Here is a 19419-nt window from a genome sequence, read left to right as displayed (position 1 = left end):
TGGCAGCGCCCCCTGGCGGCCCGGCCCGCGGCGCCGTCCCGTCGTGCCCCGCGCTCCCCACACAAAGGACGCGCTGGGAAATGGCGGCGGCCGCGGCCTCGCAAAGCGCCCCCGGGAAAATGGAGCCGCCCCCGGCCGCGGCCCCGGCGGCAGCGGCGGCTCCGCCAGCGCCCAACGGGGCGGCCGGCGCGGGGGGGCCGCCTCCCAAGAGGTAGGGGGGCCGGGAGGGGCCGCGTTGCCAATGGGGCCGAGGGGCCGCGTGCGGCCTCCCCGCGCCGGGGCCCGGCCTGAGGGCGGCGGGACGGACCGGGCCCGGCGGGGTCCCGGTGAGCTCGGTACCGCTGCGGGGCCGCGCCTGGCGCTGCTCGCTCCGGCCGTGCCTCGGGATCCCGGGCGGGGCCGTCCCGAAGGCGCCTCCGGGGCTCCGCGGCGCTCTGGGCCCGGTGCCGGCGGGCGGGAGCCCTGGGATCATCCCCTCGGCAAAAGCTTCTGCTGAGTTTTGGTGGAGTTTGGGCCTCCCCAGGGGGAGCAGGCCGGTCCAGCGTGGGGAAGCCTGAGTTCATGACTTTTTCTGCTGTCAGTAAGTTGCAGTAACTCCGTTGCTCTCAGCGCCCACCTCGTCCTGCCGCACGGTTTGGAGCAGAGTGTGCTCCTTTTTGGGGGTGATTTACCCCTGAGGGGCTTTAGGAGCGCAGACACCTCGAGGGAGAGAGTTTAAGGTGGTGCCGGCGAGGGATTGCACAATCCCGATGGCGGCTGTCGGTGAAATGTTACAGAAATTTAAACCAAAATGAGCAGCGCTGCCGTTCCGGCTCTGGAAACTTGGGGATGAAGGGCACAAAAAGCCTCCGCTGCTTCTCGCTTCCTCATGTCGATGCTCGTTGAAAATTTCACCGTTGGCAAAGGCGGTTTCGGGACCAAATCCGTGGAATAGAAAGGACTTCTCTCCCTCGGGGCGTTTCTGGCCTCCGTTGCATTCCGGGCTGATAAGGATCAGGTTGAACCTGGTGTGGTGTGACTCCTGCTGCAGACTCCAGGCTGGATTTGAGTTTGTGTTTCCTGAGACCAGGAAACGTGTTCAGCTTCGTCACTTTAGGGGAAAAAGATTTTTTTTTTTTTTTTCCATTGAGGAGCAGTCAGACTGCGCTTTGGGCAGTAAAATACTGACAGACACAATTTCATTGACTGTGCAGCTTGAGCCAGGCCGGGGCAGAGCCATCCCTGATCCCAGGGACAGGGGAGGATGTTCCCACCACTCCTGGGAATGTGGAGTCAGCAGTTTGTCTCCATCAGGAGCCGGTTCATTCCTGGAAGGATAAATAAATCTCTCTGCTGTAATTTTTTTTTTCCCTGAGCCTGTTAGGGTTGGGATTCCTCCAGGGAATTTGTTTGTGTCTGCGGGTGCAGTTGTGTTTGGAATGTGCAGCTCCACGTGGCAGAGCTCTCACTTCCACAGGGATAACACCAACCCTGCTGTGGGCACCTTCCAGTTTAAGGGATAACCACCAAAACCTGAGTGCAGCTTTTAACACAGCTGCTACATTTTTCTGTTGCTTTGCCAACCAAACAGAGATGAAGGTGGAAAAAAAGGAGTGTCCCATTTCAAGTCTAACTTTGGAGTTTTAATTATTTCATTGATCAAGAAGCTTTAAGAAAGTTCAGTGAGAGAAAGACTGGGAAATCCCCATCCCTGTGTCTGGAGAAACTTTGGGTGATGGAAGCAGGGAATACACTCAGATACAAACTTTTAGAGGCCTCTACATCTTTAATTTCGTTTTTCCCTGCAGGCTCTTGTGTCTGTTCAGGGATTTAAATGGAGCTGGGATTTCTGACCTGGAATTTGCAGGGCTGCACAGGTGCTAGGTTGGGAAAAAAGCTCAGGACAGAGAGATTATAGACACTTCATCTTTTTCATCTGATGTGTTCTGAATTCCTCCTCAAGATGTGTTGGTGCCTCACTGAGTGAGCACGGAGATTAATTGGATTAGCAAAGGGAATTATGTAAGACTGAGGCTGAAGCATTTTGTTCAGTTGGTTTGTTGTGTTGGTTTGTTTTCTTTTTTTTCATTCAAGATGATATTTGCTTTAGGGTTTCTTCCCACCCAGACTGCTCTGGGGTCCAGGGACTCTGGGGTTTAGGGGCTCAGTGGCTTTGGGGTCCAGGGACTCTGTGCTCTGGGGTTTGGTGGCTCTGGGGTTCAGGGGTCCAGTGGCTCTGTTCTCTGGGGTTCAGGGACTCTGGGGTCCAAGGACTCTGTGCTCTCTGGGGTTCAGTGGCTCCGTGCTTTTGGGTTCAGTGACTTCATGCTCAGGGGTTCAGGGATTCTGGGCTCGGGGTTCCAGTGGCTCTGGGGTTTGGTGACTCTGTGCTGTGGGGTTCAGAGACTCTTGTTTTCAGGGACTCTGGAGTCTGGGTTTCAAGGACTCTGGGGTCCAGTGACTCTATGGTCTGGGGTTTGGTGCCTCTGTGCTTTGGGTTCCTGTGGCTCTGGGGTTTGGTGACTCTGTGCTCTGGGTTTCAGAGGCTCTGGTTTTCAGGGACTTGGTGCTCTGGGGTTCAGGGACTCTGGGTTCCAGTGGCTCTGGGGTTCAGGGACTAGGGACTCTGGGGTCCAGTGGCCCTGTCCTGGCTCTGTCCCCTCTGGAGCTGGTGGCCCTGCCCCATCCCCAGCAGCTCACAGTTCTCTCCTTGCAGCGAAGGCGAGCGGCCGACCCCCAACGAGAAGAAGAAGGAGAAGGGGATGAAGAGGGGAGGGAACCGCTTCGAGCCCTACGCCAACCCCGCCAAGAGGTACCGGGCCTTCATCACCAACATCCCCTTCGACGTCAAGTGGCAGTCGCTGAAGGACCTGGTCAAAGAGAAAGGTAAAGTGCAGCTCAGGTGCTGAGGCTGCCCTGTGCCCCAGCCCGTGCCTGGCTCTGTCTGTAGCTCAGCCCTTGCACTCGTGGGTGCACTCGGGCCACACGAGGCTGGGGAGGCTCTTCCCGAAGCCGTGCTGGGCGTTGCACACCCTGGTGCCTGGCAGCCTTCCAGGGACGCTTCCTGTGGAGGCCTGTGCAGCTGGCAGAGCCTCATCCCGGGAGCAGCACTGTTTGCCTTAGGGATCCAGCCCCAGGCTTGCAGCAGATTTCAGCCTCGAAGTGCAGCAGAGCTTTTCTGAAGCATTTTAATGTTTTTTTGGGCATTCAGGTGGTTAGGTCCTGCTCTGGTGTGTGGGTGTCCCCACACTCGGAGGGCTTTGGGCTGGCTGCAGGAGCCATTCTGCCATTGGTTGCAGTTCAATGTCTTTTAAGGGTGACCTGCCAAATCAGGTTGGTGCTTTGGCATGTGCTGCAGCAGAATCAGGGCTTTGGAAATCAGGTTTGTGGTGTTCCCCCTTCCACAGTTCCCTTTAATTCCCATGTGGATGGGAGCTGCCTTTGCTGACCTGAACATCTTCATCTCTTGAGGAAGATGAAGAGATTGAGCTGAGTACTCGGGTAGTGACAAGTCTAAATTAGTGTCATTTCTTCAGGCTGGTGCCCAGCTTTCTAGTTTTCAAGTCACCTTGGGAGTGCAGTGGAGTGGCAAGAAAACCCTTGGCATCTCCAGCCTTTAAATGTCTAAACCGAGTTCAGAGTTACAGCACATCATTTCCTGTGGGGATTCAGAGCATCAGCCTGGGCAGTGGTCATTGTGCTGGAGCTGGGTAAGGACTGACAGTTCAGGTGTCTGAGGTGTGGCCTAAAGAAGGGGAAAACAAAGTTCCAGAGGCTTTCAAATGTCTGTCTGTGGAAGGGCCGTCGGGACTGGGAGCACTGGGAGCTTCCCTAACTGGGGGCTGTTGGAGAGCCAGCAGTGGCTTTGTGTGGTGGCAACAGCCTGGACTGCTGCTGGAGCAGGCCCTGGTTATGGAGGGGCCCTTCACTGCCCCCTGGCTCCCCCAGAGCCGTTGGTGTGGAGATGTCTCCAGCTCTGTGCTGTGTGGAGTCCCGTTCCCAGTGTCTGGTGGCTTCTCTCCCGTCCCGTGGATGGCAGAGGCCGGGCTGAGGTGGTTTCCTGCCGGGCTGTTCAGCTGCTCATTCCAGCAGATGCTCCCTAGGGGAACGTTGGAGCCTCTTCCTTCTGGCTGCAGGGCTTGTCCTGCTCAGAGTGGGATCATCCTTCCCGGGGTTTGGCACTGCCGATGGATCCAACAGTCTGGATTTGCCGTGGAGTCGTTCTGGACATCCCCCAAACTGCTGGGGCTTTGCTCAGTCCTTGCCCCAAGGCAGAGCAGTTCCAAACCCCAGGAACGTGCCCGTGGAAAACCCGTTGGAATTCTTGCTTTGGAAACGTGAGAACGCCAGGCCAAAGGTCCCAGGCTCTGGGAGCAGGAGGAATTCTGTGCCCGAGGGGAAGCCCTGGGTGTGTGAGGGCTCTGCAGGGAGCAGCAGGAGTGTCCTGCAGCCTGGGAGTGGCCAGGCTCTCTCTGTCCCACCGCCGTGGCTCCCGGTGGATTGATTGGAGAAACTCAATTACAGGTATGCAGTGGGAATGTTGGTAATGGAACGAAGAGATGTTCTTGTTTGGAACTCCCCCGTTTTTTGGCACACGGTGTTACCAAACTGATGGGCAGCAGTGCTGATGGGGATTTGGGAAAGGTTTCCAGAGGCAGCAGTTTTCCATGGATGTAACTGAATGCTGCATCCCTGTCCTGATCTGTTCCCCACGCATGAGGAGAAACATGGGAATGTTCATGGCATCAAAAAAACCTGGGATCCGAATTCCAGGTATTTGTTGGTTCCTTTAGGAAATACAGGATTTGGTATTTTAAACCTCCCTGCCCTAAGCAGGGAAAGGCACAGACAGGAGAGGGGCTAGCTGTAACAGGAGGCAGTAACTGTCACCTTGTGTGCGTAGGGACGTGTTAATCACTGTAATTAGCGCGGTTCCCTGGGCACTGCTGTGACCAGGGGCAGTCTGTGCCCACATTCCCGGGGCTGTGGCAGACCAGGAATCTCCTGAATCCCGTGCAGAGGAGCAGCTGCTGGGGCTGAGCTCGGGGGTCACCCGGTGCTGGTGGCACTGCTCCGTGCCCAGGGTTTGGTCCCAGTGGGGAATTCGGGGGAGGAATGAGCTGTTCCACCCTCGGCCTGCTCTCCCCTCCATTTGCTGAACTCTCTGATGAGTTGCTCTGTTCCCCTTGGGCTTTCACCATCTTTCCAAGGAGTCTCAGCCCCTCCCTGGCTGCAGGGAGCTTTTCACTCCCTCTTTGCTGCCTGAGCTCTTCAGGAGCCAAAATCACCACTTTGGGTGTTCTCTGCCAAAGGGAAGTGTCCCTTCCCCATCTGTGACAGAATTGCTGACTGCTTTGGGAAGCTTTTCCTTCTCCCTTTTCAGCCAAAGCTTTGCATGTGTAAAACTTGCTCCTCTTCTCTCCCCAGCCCCCTGGAACCTTCCAGGGGTTGCCTGTCCCAAGCTTTACCTGTAAATGAGGGAGGAGCTGTGGCCAGCTCTTTGTGAAGCCTTTTGATCCTCTTGGATCATCTTTTCAGAAGATGAGGAGAAATCCAGCCAGTTTGGGGTTCTCCTTCCCTCCTCAGCATTTACTTTTGGCCCTGGAGGCCAAAGAATAAATACACAGAGCATTTCTCCTGTCTCCTTGCTCCCATTTCCCTCTCTGCACCTTTCACACCTCTCAGAGCTCTTTGGTTTGTCACAAACTGTTAAAATCAAATTGCCCAACCTAAAGTTGATATTTCTGTTTCTCCTTGTTTTTGGGAGTTCTCAAATGTGTCTTCAGGCCCTCAGGTCACCCTGGGGATCCTGCTCAGGACAGGCCCTGCAGAGTTTTGGAATTCTACTGGAGCAGCCCAGCCTGAACATTGCCATTTTCTGTACCCATAAATTTAGCAAGTGATACAAAGTTTTAAAACGCAGGAGAAATAATGACTGTGATAAATAATTCACACTGAAGGTTCTTCAGTTTGGATTTCTGGTTATTGCAGTAAACTCTGCTCCAGTCTCCTGGTTTGGGAAAAGCTGCATTTTTAAGTGTGAGGTTTAACCAAATCCATGAATCAGTCTCCTCTACGTTGAGTCTTAAAGACACCACAGGGAACATGTTCCTTAATTAAAGCTGCAGTGACTTGGAGCTGGTGGTTTTTTGGAAGTTTCCTCCCTTGGGAGGCTCCTGAAGTAACAGTTTTTGTGCTTGGATGAAATTCCTCCACTTGTGGCTGTGGGATGTTCCCTGAGAGAATCCAGCTGTTCTCTGGCAGGAGAGACTCACTGGGCATTTATCCTGGAGCAGCACAGGGAGATCTGCTGCTGGGACTTTTCCATGGCATCCTGTGGTTTGGGATCTAGGAAAAAAAACCAACCAAAACTTCAAATAAATTGTGACCCAGCCTAGAGTCTTAAAAAATATTTCCTTTGCCAGCTGCAGGCAGCATTGTCCTGGCAGAGGGGTTGGGTTGGCTCCTCTCACACATTTTAAGGTGAAATTAATGCATTTCCATGGCAGTGGTTCTGGGCTCTGTCTAGGCTCAGAGCTTTTGCACTGGGTGTGTCATTCCCTCCTCCTGTTGTTCTGAAATTGGGCCCTTCAGGAAATTCAGGTGTCCTTTAAAGGAAAGCACCTACTTCAGGCAGGATATTTGGATTTTCTCGTGTCTGTGAAAGGCTCCTGCAGGAAGCTCTGAGCAAAACTGGCACAGACTCAACTTGCCAAAGAGATTCGTGGAGAGGTTGTGGTTCAGAGTCAGGGACTGGTCACAAGAGATGTTCAGTGGTGTTGGAGCTCCTCAGGTTTGGCGAACTCTCCCTGGGAGCCGTTGGTGTGGGTGTGCAGGAGGAGCTGTGGCTGGGAGAGGAGAGCCCTCGGGGCTCTGCGGGGGCTGTGGCTCCCAGAGGCTCTGCAGTGGAGCTCACTGGGAGGAACTGGGGAGTCCATTCCCAGCCCTGCCCCAGGTGTGTTGGGCTCTGGCTGCTGCTGTTGAGCTGGATGGTGTCAGGAGCTCTTGGGAATGCTGAACCCCCCTGGAGCCCTCAGGAACAACCTGAGAACAGTGCTGTGGGAGCTCAGAGGGCCAGAGCCTTGACAGCAGCAAGGATGGAGCTGTGGATGATGCTGGACACCCCACTGGAGTCCCTTTCAGAGGGGCTGCTCAGCCTTTTCCAGCCTCAAGCATTGTCCTCCCAAAAGCAGGAGTGGATCAGAGCTCTTCATCCTGTTCTCTGGCTGGAATGCTCTTACTGCTAAATTATAGTTTAAAATAAGAAATGGAGATTAAAAAGCAGTGGTTTCATTAGGCATTCCTATTTTTTTTCCAGCCTCAGGAGCCCCCTTGCAGGCTGTCAGCTTTGCACAGTGATCCTCCCAGTGTCCTGAGAAGGGCTGAACACCTCCCTCTGTCCTTGGCAGAGTCTTGGGAAACCCCAGTCCCTTGCTCCAGTTAAAACTACTCATCCTCAACTGGCTCGTGCTTTCCCACAAATAAAACATTCCACCATCCAGAGAAACCTGGAGTCCTCCTGGTTTGAATTTAAACCCCAGGACTTCTAAAACCAGAAGGGAGAAATTAAAAAAAAAGTGGTGTTTATTCCATTCTTCTGTATGCCAGTCCCTTCAAAGGCAGCAGCCATTTGGGTAGTTGAATTCTGGAGCTCCCTGCCAGGGTTATTTGTCCTAGAGAGGCAATCCCAGTCCAGTGAGGAAAGGGACAGGTAGAGTTTTCCATGGACTTTTGCTTTTGACAGTTTTGTCTTGAGAGCAAATATGGCAGATTTGAATGCTAAAATGGGATTTATTGTGGTCTAACACAAACCTGTGGAAATAAACAGCAGGCAAGCAGTGATGTCTTGATCTGTTGGTTCAGTGCGACTCCTTTTTTGTCTTTAAATCCTGACAAAAATCAGTTGAAATTCTGGATTGTGGAGCCAGGGCCTCATCCTGTGGGAAGTGAAGGGAACTTGTTCCTGCAGCCTTTCCCGTGGGTTTGGATTGCCTCAGGTGGGCACTGAAGCTCCAGGGAACTGCAGCAGTCTCCGGCTTTTGAGGTGGAGGAAAACCAAGAACATACTGAAGTGCTTGAAGCCTTTACTGCATACCTGTAATTGTCCAGTTTTGTGGTCTAGAGAACGTGGAGTGTTTCTGGGCTTTCTTATAAGGCAGAGGCTCCATACACGGTTGTTGATTGTTCTAAATTCCCATTGTTTTCTTGGCTTTTCTCCCTTGGTATCTGTGTCGTCTGGAATCTGATTTGTAGTTGGTGAGGTAACATACGTGGAGCTCTTAATGGACGCTGAAGGAAAGTCAAGGGTAAGTGTTTTGAGAGTTTCTTTGTGGATTTTCTACCTGAAAAAAAAAATGTTTCTGTGTGCTGGACAGGAGGCCAGGGAGGCTCAGAGTGTGGATGTGCAGTGGCTCTAGGGCAGGAGTGCTGTGGGATGGGAGGAGGTGGGGTGGGCTCTGCAGTCGGGAGCTGTTCCCCGCGTGCCGTTGGCGTTGGCCGTGTCACCCCAGCAAGGCAGGGCAGGGCTCTGGAACATTCCTGTGCTTTGGAAAAGTCACTCGAGTGGTTGGCTGAGTTTGGAAGGGCCAGGGTGCAACAAGCAGGTGCTGCAAACTCCATTTCCTGGGCCAGCAGAGCCAGGTAAATTCCTGAATGTAAACGTTCAGTGCCTTCATGGGCCTCGAGTCCAGCATCAGGGAAGACAGTAGGAGCACTCCTGAGTGTCCTGAAGGAAATGGATTTAGGGTGAGAGTGTGGAGGGTTTTGCTGTAGGCCAGGGAAGAGCAGGTCACAGGAAGCGTGTGGTATTTCTTGGAGAGTCGGGATTTAGTGTTTGTTACAACCTCAGAGAACCCCAGGTTAATCCTGTTCAGGCATGAGAAATTATGGAATTCCAGCATTGGAGGCTTGCCTGTGTAAGGTTACATTTTATTTTCGCTGGTAGGGCTTAACTGATGTGATTTGGCTTTAATAATAAAATGTTTGTGTGCGGTTTGGGCTTTCACTGACTTTATTTCTTCTCTCTTCCCTCCTCCCTGTGACTGCCCTGGGACATCACCTCGCCAGGGATGCGCGTAAGTTCACTCTGAATTCATACCAGAAACCCCGGGAGACTCCTGAAAACAAAACAAACCCCTGAGCTGTGCTGTGTCCCCACAGGGTGGTTGAGTTCAAGATGGAAGAGAGCATGAAAAAGGCTGCTGAGGTTCTGAACAAGCACAGTCTCGGGGGGAGACCCCTGAAAGTGAAAGAGGTAAGGAGGGGATCTGTTCCTGTTAAAGGTTTAGGGCTGACTCACAGGGTAATGGACACAAAGCAGGGCTTAAATAGGATAAAAAACCCCAGTCAACCTTTCTCCAATCATTTTAACCGCTGCTGAACTTGTGATTATCAAGACTAAACTTGATGTGAGGACAGAGCAGGAGTTTAATTGCAGTTCCTTTGTTAATGAATTTGACACAGAAACCTCTGTGAGTGTTTGTTCTTGACAAACTTCCCTTTGAATTCTGCATCAGAGTGAGTGGATTCCACCAACAATCCCACAGAATCAGCTCTTTCCTGGAATACCTCAAAGATGTATTTCCAATTTAATGGCTGTGCTACTGACAGCCAGTCCTGGGAGTTCATTCCAAGCCCTCTCCTGTGGCCCTGGGGGTTTAGCAGGGTTTGGAACAGGGTAACAGAGGTTTGTTGTTGGTGTTAATGATGGATAAACACTTTAGGAACCAGGGAAATGCCTGGAGACTAATAACTTAATAATAAAGGGTACCAATAATAAAGATTATCATTTAAATGATAAAAGGTGCTGGCTGTCGGCTCAAACAAAACAAACTGACTGACAGTGAAAGGGAATCAGTTGGCTGGGAATGTTCAGGGAGCAGATACCCTGGGCTGAAGGGAAACTCCTCCCTGTGCCACTTTGAGCCCACGGGGAGGATCTGAGTGTGTGTGTGTGTCCCCCAGGACCCCGACGGGGAGCACGCCAGGAGAGCCATGCAGAAGGTGATGGCAGCAGGAGGGATGGGCATCGGGCCTGGCCCTGCTGGCCCTGGCATGATCAACATCCCCCCCAGCATCCTGAACAACCCCAACATCCCCAACGAGATCATCCATGCCCTGCAGGCCGGCCGCCTCGGCAGCACCGTCTTCGTGGCCAACGTGAGTGCTGAGCAGCCTCTGGCAGCCTCTCAGCTGGGGCACATCCCAGGGCAGGAGGAGCCTTGGGAGTTCCAGGAAAAGTTCCTCTGTGCAAAGGAGAGGTTCTCAGTTGGGTTGTACCGCAGTGTTAATTGGGATTTTTGATTAAATTGCGTCTCAGCTCTCTGACAGCTTTCACGCCGATACCAGGGGAAGGACACGAGCTCACTGATGCTGTTTCCTCTTCTCGCATTTCCAACTCTGCCCTGTTTTGCAGCTGGACTACAAGGTGGGCTGGAAGAAGCTGAAGGAGGTGTTCAGCATGGCCGGGGCCGTGGTCAGGGCCGACATCCTGGAGGACAAGGACGGCAAGAGCCGCGGCATCGGCACCGTCACCTTCGAGCAGGCCATCGAGGCCGTGCAGGCCATCTGTATCCTTGGCAGCAGCCTGGGGCACGGCGCCTGGCAAAGGCAGCTGGGGGCTGTGCGAGTTGTATTCCAAGGGAGGAATTGAATTCCCCTTGGCCTCATTGCCGGGGTGGGGAAGGTCCAGTTGTGGCGGCTGGAAAAGGGAAGGGAAAGTGAGAGAGATGAAGTTCCATCTTGAAGGAATCGCTGTGGTTTGCTCAGGATCTTTAGCAAAGAAAATTCCCTTTCCTACGTGGATAAATCTGTTTCTATCCCAGATGAGTTACTGACTTTAGGTTGTAATTAGTATTAAGATGCAATTCTCTGAAGAGATTTGTCTGGAAAGGAAAAAGTCCTTCCCTGTACCAAGGCACACGGAGCTGGTGTTTTCCTGTTCCCTGTGTCCTTCCACTGCCCAAGCAATGATTTGGTACCTAGAAACCAACCAGCAATAAAATTCCAGGTATTACTCTCTCAATTCCTGATTATGGTATGGAAAGGAGGAAAATATTCCCCCTTTCCTTTCCCAAAGTTTCTGTTTGAGTGTTAATTCCCTTCTGCAGTGCACCCACTAAACCTTGCAGAAGACAGAGTTGGGCAGAGGATTCACAGGCAAGGCACACTTCAAAATGTGGATGTTGCTGTGGAACTTTCCCCTGTTTTCAATTGATAAAGTGACTGAGGAAACATTTAAACACTTGGGCTGACTTAGAGTTAGGTTTTGTGTCTCCTTGTGAACTTAATCTTACCCAGAAATGTGTTTTTATCCTCTGTTTTTGTTTTTTTTTTTTTAATTTCAAAAAGTATGTTTTTCAAAGTTCAGAAAATTTGGATTTCAAGGCTTTTTAGTTTCAGAGAAGGCAGGAGGATTTGGGGCAATCTGTGAATGGTAACTGAGGAGATGGGGTTTTCTGAGGGGTTTTGTGCTCACTCAGAGCCCTCAGTGCCTGAACACGGATCCTTAACGACCCCCAGCCATGTTCAATGGGCAGCTGCTCTTTGACAGACCCATGCACGTCAAAATGGTGAGGACATCTCCATTCCCATTCCCACTGCTCCCTGCCCTGGGAATGCACTCCTTATTTGGGGGGATTGGTGGTCTCAAGGGTGGATCAAAAACCAGAATGGGAAATGTGGGATTTGCCTGTTGTACCGAATTGATGCCATCAGGGAAGGTTTATTCAGGTTATTTTGTTAAAAGACAAATCAAAACTACAGTCAGGACTGCTTTGACTTGAACTTTCTGTGTTTTAATGCAAAATGTAAAAAATCAGGAAGTAATTTCCTGCTTTCCTTGCCAACTTGAATGTGTTGGATGAATTCCTTTTAGGATGAACGAGCCTTTCCCAAAGGAGATTTCTTCCCTCCAGAGCGACCCCAGCAACTCCCTCGTAAGTGTCCCCTGCATGATCCAACATCTTCTGCTTTTTATTTGGCTGTTCAGCACCTGGGAACCAGTCCCAGCCCCAGTAAAACTCTGGTTCAGACTGGAAAACTGGGATCCAAATTCCTGAATCGTTTCAGCAGGGGGAATAGTGAAGAAGAGCTGCTCAGTGATTTTTTTGGATACTTCTTTCAGCTCATGGCCAGAAGCTTGTCTTAAAACATTCACCTTCTCAAGGCTTCCAGAGCTCTCCACTGCAATTCCAAGATCCCAGTGCCTCCCATTAATAGTGGGATTTAATGGAAACTCCTTCTGTGGGGTGGTGCTCTGGGAATGGAATGTTTTCCCTTAAATTGGAAGGGCTGATTGCAGGACCTGGGAGTCTTCCAGGCCTTCAAATTTCCAAAGGAGATCTTATCAGTGTATTAAATATGGAAAGAAGAGGGAACCAGGCTCTTCTTGGAGGTGCAGGATGCAAAAAGCACCGACCAAAAAACCCAGGAGATGGAAATTCAGAATAATTGGCTGCCCCAAGCTGCTCCTTCCAACCTGGAATTTGAATGAACTAAAAGACCAAGTCTAAGCCAGCAGTGGAAATCCACAGGCTCCACGTGGAAACATTCCTGGGAGGGTGAGTGGGTTGCTCAGAGCTCCTGTGGAATCTCCATCCCTGGGAATCTCCCCTGAGCTGTGGATGTGACCTGGGCTGAGCTGAGGCCCCTCCCAACCTCAGCCACGCTGGGATGAGATCCTGGGAACACTGAAGAGAAGAGCTGGGACTGGAAGGGAAGAGCTGGAGGCTGGATTTGTTTCAAATGCAGCTAAATTTGGCCTGCTGATGGAATTAGAGTTGTCCTGGGCTGTGGAAGGGGGATCCCTGCCCAGGGCAGAGCAGTGGATGAGCTGTCAGGTCCCTTCCAACCCACACCAGTCTGGGATTCTCTGAATTCACACAGATGCTGTTTTCTTCCTGGCAACCAGACCTGCTGTGTGCTGCTAAATTGCCCATTGTTAACGAGCATTAAGTAATTAGTCCCTGCCTAGTTCAGCTTGCCTTCCTCAGCAGCAGGATCACTGTAAAGATGTTCCTCTCTTCAGGACAAAGTCACTGGGTTCCAATTCCATTTACCTCGGTGTAAAACTCCCCGAATCCCTCTGGCAGCCTGGATTTTGGCCTTTACTGGGGTGGGGAAGGGGGACCTTGTGCTGTTTTAAAACAAGATTCAACACTCCTGTGTTCAGTGCTGAGCTGGAAACGAGGGAATCCTGCAGGCAGAGGATGCCCTGAGCTGGTGTTTGTGCCAAGCAGAGAACTTTTCTTCCTGCTTCAGGGGGAAATATATATATATATAAAAGGTTTTTTTCTTCTTTCTTTGGGCTGGGGAAGCCTTGAGGAAGGTTGAGCTCCATGCCTGGGAATGCCGTGGTGTGTTTGCTCAGAGAGAGGCTGGCTGTGTGCTCACAATTCCATCGGTGGCTGTCATTGATTAGGCTGCACCTGCAGCTTCACTTCTCCCCTGGCAGAGCTGGGAACCAGCCATTGGCCACCCAGGGGGAGAACTGGGCTCAGGTTTTAGGGGATCTTCTCCCAAATTGCCCACTCCACCCTCCTCAGCCGAGGGCTTTGCCCAAATGATGAAGCAGTGTTCTAGCCAGTTCTTTTTCAGGAGTCAGCTCCAAAGCGAGTTTTCTCAGCAGTAAGATGGAAATTGAAATATGAAACCAAAGAATTGGAGATAGTTTTTAGCTTATTTCAAGACACATCTCCTCTTGATTGACTCCACACTTCCCTGCTTTCAGTACACACCCCACAGGGGGGACGCAGCAAGCTTTTTTTTGGAGAATGAAAGTCAATTACTTAAGAAATAAAACTTGCTGTTTTGTCAAACTATGGAAAGAAGGCTTTTTTGATATCTGAATATTTTCTTCAGATGGTCTTGGTGGTATTGGCATGGGATTAGGACCTGGAGGTCAACCTATTGATGCAAATCATATAAACAAAGGCATGGGAATGGGCAACATGGGACCTGGAGGTAAGAAGATTACTCCTATGCTTTTGTTTCATGAGAGCTTTAAGCTGTGTAGAAGGTAGATAGCTTTGTTTGCCTCCCCAAAAAGTTCATAGTTTCTTAGGAATGTTAAAGCCAAATGATTTTTTTTTTTTTGTTCAGCTTGATAATGGAAACTTAAAATTTAACCAACTGCTCCATTTTTTTATTATTTTTTTTTCACTGTGGTCAAGACACAGCTCTCATTTTCTGACTCTTGAGCATGAGCAGCAGACACTGCAAAGATCCATGAAACTCCAAACCATCTCTCACTTTTAACACTTTTAGTGGGCTTGCAAATCTTTGGTGAGGATCTGTTGAAATAGCACAAGTTTCAAAGAGCCACCTAAAAAGTAGCACACACTCAGCTTTCCATGTCCAAATGCCAGTGGGTTTTTTTCCCCTTTGCTGCTTGATTTTCTGAGCAGGAATGTTGGAATCTCCTCAGAGTTGTCCCATGTAAGCTCCTCAGCCCAAGCCACGGATGTGTTGTGTGGTTTTGAGTTCTGCAGCCTTTGGCTGGGGTTTCTTGGGTGACACCTGCTATATAAAGCTTTCTCTTTTATTTTGAGGCATGGGAATGGAAGGCATGGGCTTTGGAATGAATAAAATGGGAGGTAAGCTGTGGTTTTGATCTGTTCATAGCTTGGCCTTTGTAAAGTCCTGCCGACTGAGGCGTGTGCGTGTGGCAGGAATTGCTGTGCTGGGAAACCGTCACCACTTAGGGAGGAGTTGGTCCTTTTTGGGTGTTCAGAGTGCTGCAGGTGTGTGGGGAGGGTGGGTCCATCCCATCAAACGGGACCTGTGCCTCCTCAGCTCAGGAGATCTGGAGGTGGGGTTGGAGCTGGATCCTCAATACCCCAAACCGCTCTGTGATTTTTATAATGCTGTGCCCAAATCCTGACCCCTTTTTGGGAGCTGGTGGCAGGGAGTTGTCTCGTGCCTGTGGGAGTGTTGGGTGTGCAGCAGAGCTGGAACACACTGCTGAGGAATCCCTGGCAACTCTGTTTTTCAGGAATGGAAGGTCCCTTTGGTGGCATGGAAAACATCGGCCGCTTCCCAGCCGGGATGAACATGGGCAGGATGAGTGGTAGGCACTGGGTTTCTGTGGGTGCTGCTGCCTTCCCTGGGAGGGATCTCTCTTCCCTGAAACCTCTTTGCCATTTTATGGGAATAATTTGGAATCATATTCCAAAAAATAATTTGGAATCATTTTTCCAGCTGATGTTGTGACCCCCGAGTCCCTCGTGGCCTCTGAGCTGCACAGACCCAGTGATTTATTGATGGTACTTTGAAGGGTTTATTCAGAAAGATTCTGGCTCTGTCCAGTTCCCAGAGCCTCCCACGTGTTTGGGGTAAATCCTGCTTTTCCTTGGGGTTTTGGGCTCCTGAACCACGACAAAAGGATCAGGAGAAAATCGCAAAAACCTTCCTGTGCTGTGAATCTTCAAAAGGTTTCCTGTGGTAAAATGTTCTCTCAGGGATCATAAAACCCCCTGCAAACTTCTCCACCTTCCTCTTTCCAGAGATGGATCGGGCCATGGGAGGAGGATTTGAGAGAGAGTTTGGAAGAAATGAGATGGGAATGTCCCGGAGTTTTGGAGAGACCTTGGAGAGGGGAATAGGTGAGTGCAGTAAATGAAATCCATTTCCTGCCTGCTTTTCATCCCTGAACTGCTCACAGGAATTATGGGGGTGATACAGATAAAAAAACCCAGATTTTAGATTTCCTTAGGGATTTGTTGTCTGGCTTATTTAAATGCTGCTGGGAAGTTGTTCATTTTTGTCAGTGGAAAACAAAATCCTGCTTCTCCTGCTGCCTGTATCACATTTAACTTCCAGGCACGTTCCCTGAAAATACTGGACCATCTCAGTAATGAGAGTGCAGAATTCCTGGAGCAAAGCTGAACCCAAACATCTCTGAGCAGGCAGAGCTCCCCCACCAATTTCCAGATTTAATTTGGTTCAGTGACCAAATCACAGCATTTCAGGATCAAGGGAACCATTTCCTGTGTCCTGTCCCTCCATCCCTTATCCCCAGTTCCTCTCCAGCTCTCCTGGAGCCCTTCAGGCCCTGCAAGGGGCTCTGAGCTTTCCTTGGAGCCTTCTCCAGGTGAGCAATCCCAGCCTGGCTCCAGAGGGAAAGGTCATTCCAGCCCCAGGCCCTCCCCAGCTCCCCTTTAGGCCCTGGAAGGGCTCTGAGGTGTCCCTGGAGTTTCTCCTCTCCAGGTGAGAACCCCCAGCTCACCCCAGAGGAACTCCAGCCCTTGGAGCAGCTCCAGGGCCTCCTCTGGCCTCTCTCCAGCAGCTCCAGGTCCTTATTTTGGGGTCCTGGGGCTGGGGCAGCTCTGCAGGCTGCTCTGACCCAAGTCTGCATTTCCCTCATCCTGCAGTCCCAGAGCCCCGGAGGGAGCTCTGAGCCACGGGCTCCACCTCGGCCTGACCTTTGCGTCTCCCTGCCCAGCTCCTGAGGCCGTGCTCCTTGTGTTGCAGGTGGCGGCAACGCCAGCATCCCGGGCATGGAGCGGATGGCGCCGGGCATGGAGCGGATGGGCGCGGGCATGGAGCGGCTCCCGGCCGGGATGGGGCACGGCATGGAGCGGGTGGGCTCGGAGATAGACAGGATGGGGCTGGTGCTGGACCGCATGGGCTCCAACGTGGAGAGGATGGGCTCGGGCATGGAGCGCATGGCCCCGCTGGGCATCGACCACCACCTGGCCCCCAACCTGGAGCGCATGGGGCCGGGCATGGAGCGCATGGGCTCGGGGCTGGAGCGGATGGGATCCGGGCTGGGCTTCGGCATGGAGCGCATGGGCGCGGCCATGGAGCGCGTGGGCGGCGCCATGGACAGGATGGGCTCGGGCGTGGAGCGGATGGGGGCGGGCATGGACAGGATGGGGCTGGGGCTGGAGCGCATGGTGCCCGCGGGCATGGGCACGGGCATGGGCCAGGTCATCGAGAGGATGCCCGCGGGGCTGGAGCGCATCGGGGGCCCGCCGCCCATGGACAGGATCGGCATCGAGAGGATGGGAGCGGCCCCCATGGACAGGATGGGGCTGGAGCGCCTCGGGGCCACCAACATGGAGAGGATGGGGCCGCCCATGGGGCAGGGCATGGGGGCAGGCATTGAGCGCATGGGGCTGGCCATGGGCAGCAACTTCGAGCGGCCCATGGACATGGAGAGGGGAAACTTTGCAGGGAATTTTGCAGGCTCCCTGGGAGGTGCCGGAGGCCCTGCAGCCGGGGTGGCCCGGAAAGCCTGTCAGATATTTGTGAGAAATGTGAGTATCCCTTTTTTCTTTTCTCTGCTCCTCCCTTCTCCCACTCCTGCCCTTTCCCACCTCTCCCTTCCCACCCGTGGCTTTCGTTGTCACTGATGTGTTGATGTCATCTGTGCTCTGTTTCCAATCACAATGTCTAATACTGGATGCTGCTAAATTCTGGGGGGAGTTGGGGCCGTTTCTTTACCAGGAGAAGAGCTCCTGGCTGCCCATGATGCCGTGGTTTCATGGCAGGGGCTGTGCTGGGATGGGTTCCATTTTTGGGGAGCTGGGGGTTGCCTGCAGGTCGTTCAGCAGAGCCTCAGTAATGGTTTATTCCTCTCTCCCCACAGCTGCCTTTTGATTTTACATGGAAAATGCTGAAAGATAAATTCAATGAATGTGGTGAGTTGTTTTCCTCACTCTCAGGAACGACTATAAATAACGGCCAGAAAATAACCCAGAGGGCAGGGTTAGGTGGGATAGTGGAGAGGATTGTTTCCTGGGAGGGTGGGGAGGGGCTGGGATGGAATTCCCAGAGCAGCTCTGGCTGCCCCTGGATCCCTGGCAGTGCCCAAGGCCAGGCTCTGGATGCTCTTTAAGGTCCCTCTGAGCCCAAACCATTCCCAGCCTCGGCCATGAGGTGGAGCCCGGGCTGGTTCTCTGCTCCTTCCACACCCTGGAGCTGCTGCTTGAGGCGGGACAAACCCACCTCCCAAAAAACCCCCTGAGCAGCTCCTCCCGGCCTGGGGCAGAGTCCCCGAGCCCCGGGGCTGGCGGAGCAGCCCGAGGTGACCGCGCTGTCCCCGCAGGCCACGTGCTCTACGCCGACATCAAGATGGAGAACGGCAAGTCCAAGGGCTGCGGGGTGGTTCGGTTCGAGTCTCCCGAGGTGGCGGAGCGGGCGTGCCGCATGATGAACGGGCTGCAGCTGCGCGGCCGCGAGATCGACGTGCGGATCGACCGCAACGCCTGAGCCCCGCCACGCCTTTGTACTCCTGTTTCTCCGACCGTCTCCGACTGGATGTAAAGCTCTGCAGCCTTCCCGCCCCGCCCGGTTGCTTTCTGGAGTAATTTTAAGTCCTTTTTTTAACTGAGGGAGCCCCGTTTTACTGGTTTTTTGCATTGGAACTGCCATGTGCACAATCTTTTTTTGTAGTTGTGGCATCTCGTTGACCTGACAGATGTAAACAGTCTGACTTTGATAATAAATGCAAGTTCAAGATTTCAGTTGCAGCATCCTTTAATCTGCTCAAAACCCCTGCGAGCTCAGCTCGGCAAGCTCCAGTTTGTCAAAAAAATCCAATGTTCCTCTTGGTTTCTGACAGAATCTCTTTAAGACGTCTCCAGGGGTACAGCATCTTCCCTCTCCTGTCTCCCACCCACTCCAGGGGCAGTCCCAGCACAAGGTTTTTCTCTAGTCGCAATGCTGGTTAAAAAAAAATTCTACAGCGTCGTCTTGGTGCTATGGGGAAGGCCTGAGCTGAAAACGGGGTTAAAAACCTCTTTTTTCTCTCCTTTGTGGGTATCAGGCCCGGGCAGGTAAGAGGCAAACAGCTGCTGCAGGTGCGAGGGGGGAGATTTCTCCTTTTCCTGTACGAAACGCTTTTAATAACAAACGGATCAGGCTGGGGCAGGCCCGGGGGGTCCCCGGTGGGGCTGGGGAAGGGTCCCGGACATTCCCGGGCTGGGCCAGGAGCGATCCTGGTGATGCCGGGGGAGATCTGGGACAGTCCCGGTGGGGCCGGTCCACCCCCGGACTCTCCCCGGTCCGGGCCCGGAGCAGTCCCGGTGGGGCCCGGAGCAGCCCCGGTGCTGCCGGTCCCGGCCCGGAGCAGTCCCGGTGGGGCCCGTTCCCGCCCCGGTGCTGCCGGTCCCGGCCCGTTCCGGCCCGTTCCAGCCCCGGAGCAGTCCCGGTGAGGCCCGTTCCAGCCCGGTGCTGCCGGTCCCGGCCCGTTCCGGCCCCGGTGCTGCCGGTCCCGGCCCGTTCCCGCCCCGGTGCTGCCGGTCCCGGCCCGTTCCAGCCCCAGTGCTGCCCGTTCCAGCCCCGGTGCAGTCCCGGTGAGGCCCGTTCCGGCCCCGGTGCTGCCGGTCCCGGCCCGTTCCGGCCCCGGTGCAGTCCCGGTGAGGCCCGTTCCCGCCCCGGTGCTGCCGGTCCCGGCCCGTTCCAGCCCCGGTGAGGCCCGTTCCCGCCCGGTGCTGC

General features: G+C 53.1%; 2 protein-coding genes across 3 annotated transcripts; both read left to right on the top strand.

The window, feature by feature from the left end:
* Positions 1–25: 25 nt before the first annotated feature.
* Positions 26–8447, top strand: LOC136371956 (heterogeneous nuclear ribonucleoprotein M-like). The gene is made up of 3 exons (XM_066336352.1): positions 26–211; positions 2696–2865; positions 8233–8447. The coding sequence occupies exons 1-3, from the start codon at positions 81–83 to the stop codon at positions 8394–8396; spliced, it is 465 nt and encodes a 154-aa protein (XP_066192449.1). The 5' UTR covers positions 26–80; the 3' UTR covers positions 8397–8447.
* Positions 8448–8933: 486 nt separating this feature from the next.
* LOC136371953 (heterogeneous nuclear ribonucleoprotein M-like) lies at positions 8934–18446 on the top strand. 2 transcript variants are annotated; one of them, XM_066336349.1, is made up of 13 exons: positions 8934–9053; positions 9139–9232; positions 9943–10137; positions 10394–10547; positions 11500–11549; positions 11855–11915; positions 13840–13941; positions 14529–14573; positions 14972–15046; positions 15483–15581; positions 16450–17237; positions 17570–17621; positions 18029–18446. In XM_066336349.1, exons 2-13 carry the CDS (start codon positions 9155–9157, stop codon positions 18190–18192), a joined length of 1863 nt encoding a protein of 620 aa, XP_066192446.1. In that variant the 5' UTR covers positions 8934–9053; positions 9139–9154; the 3' UTR covers positions 18193–18446. The 2 variants fall into 2 exon arrangements, with proteins under 2 accessions (XP_066192446.1, XP_066192447.1); XM_066336350.1 differs by lacking the exon at positions 13840–13941.
* Positions 18447–19419: the final 973 nt, after the last annotated feature.

This window comes from Sylvia atricapilla, chromosome 26, assembly GCF_009819655.1.
Source record: "Sylvia atricapilla isolate bSylAtr1 chromosome 26, bSylAtr1.pri, whole genome shotgun sequence".
Taxonomy (NCBI): Eukaryota; Metazoa; Chordata; class Aves; order Passeriformes; family Sylviidae; genus Sylvia; species Sylvia atricapilla.
This window is presented reverse-complemented; position numbering and strand designations above follow the sequence as displayed.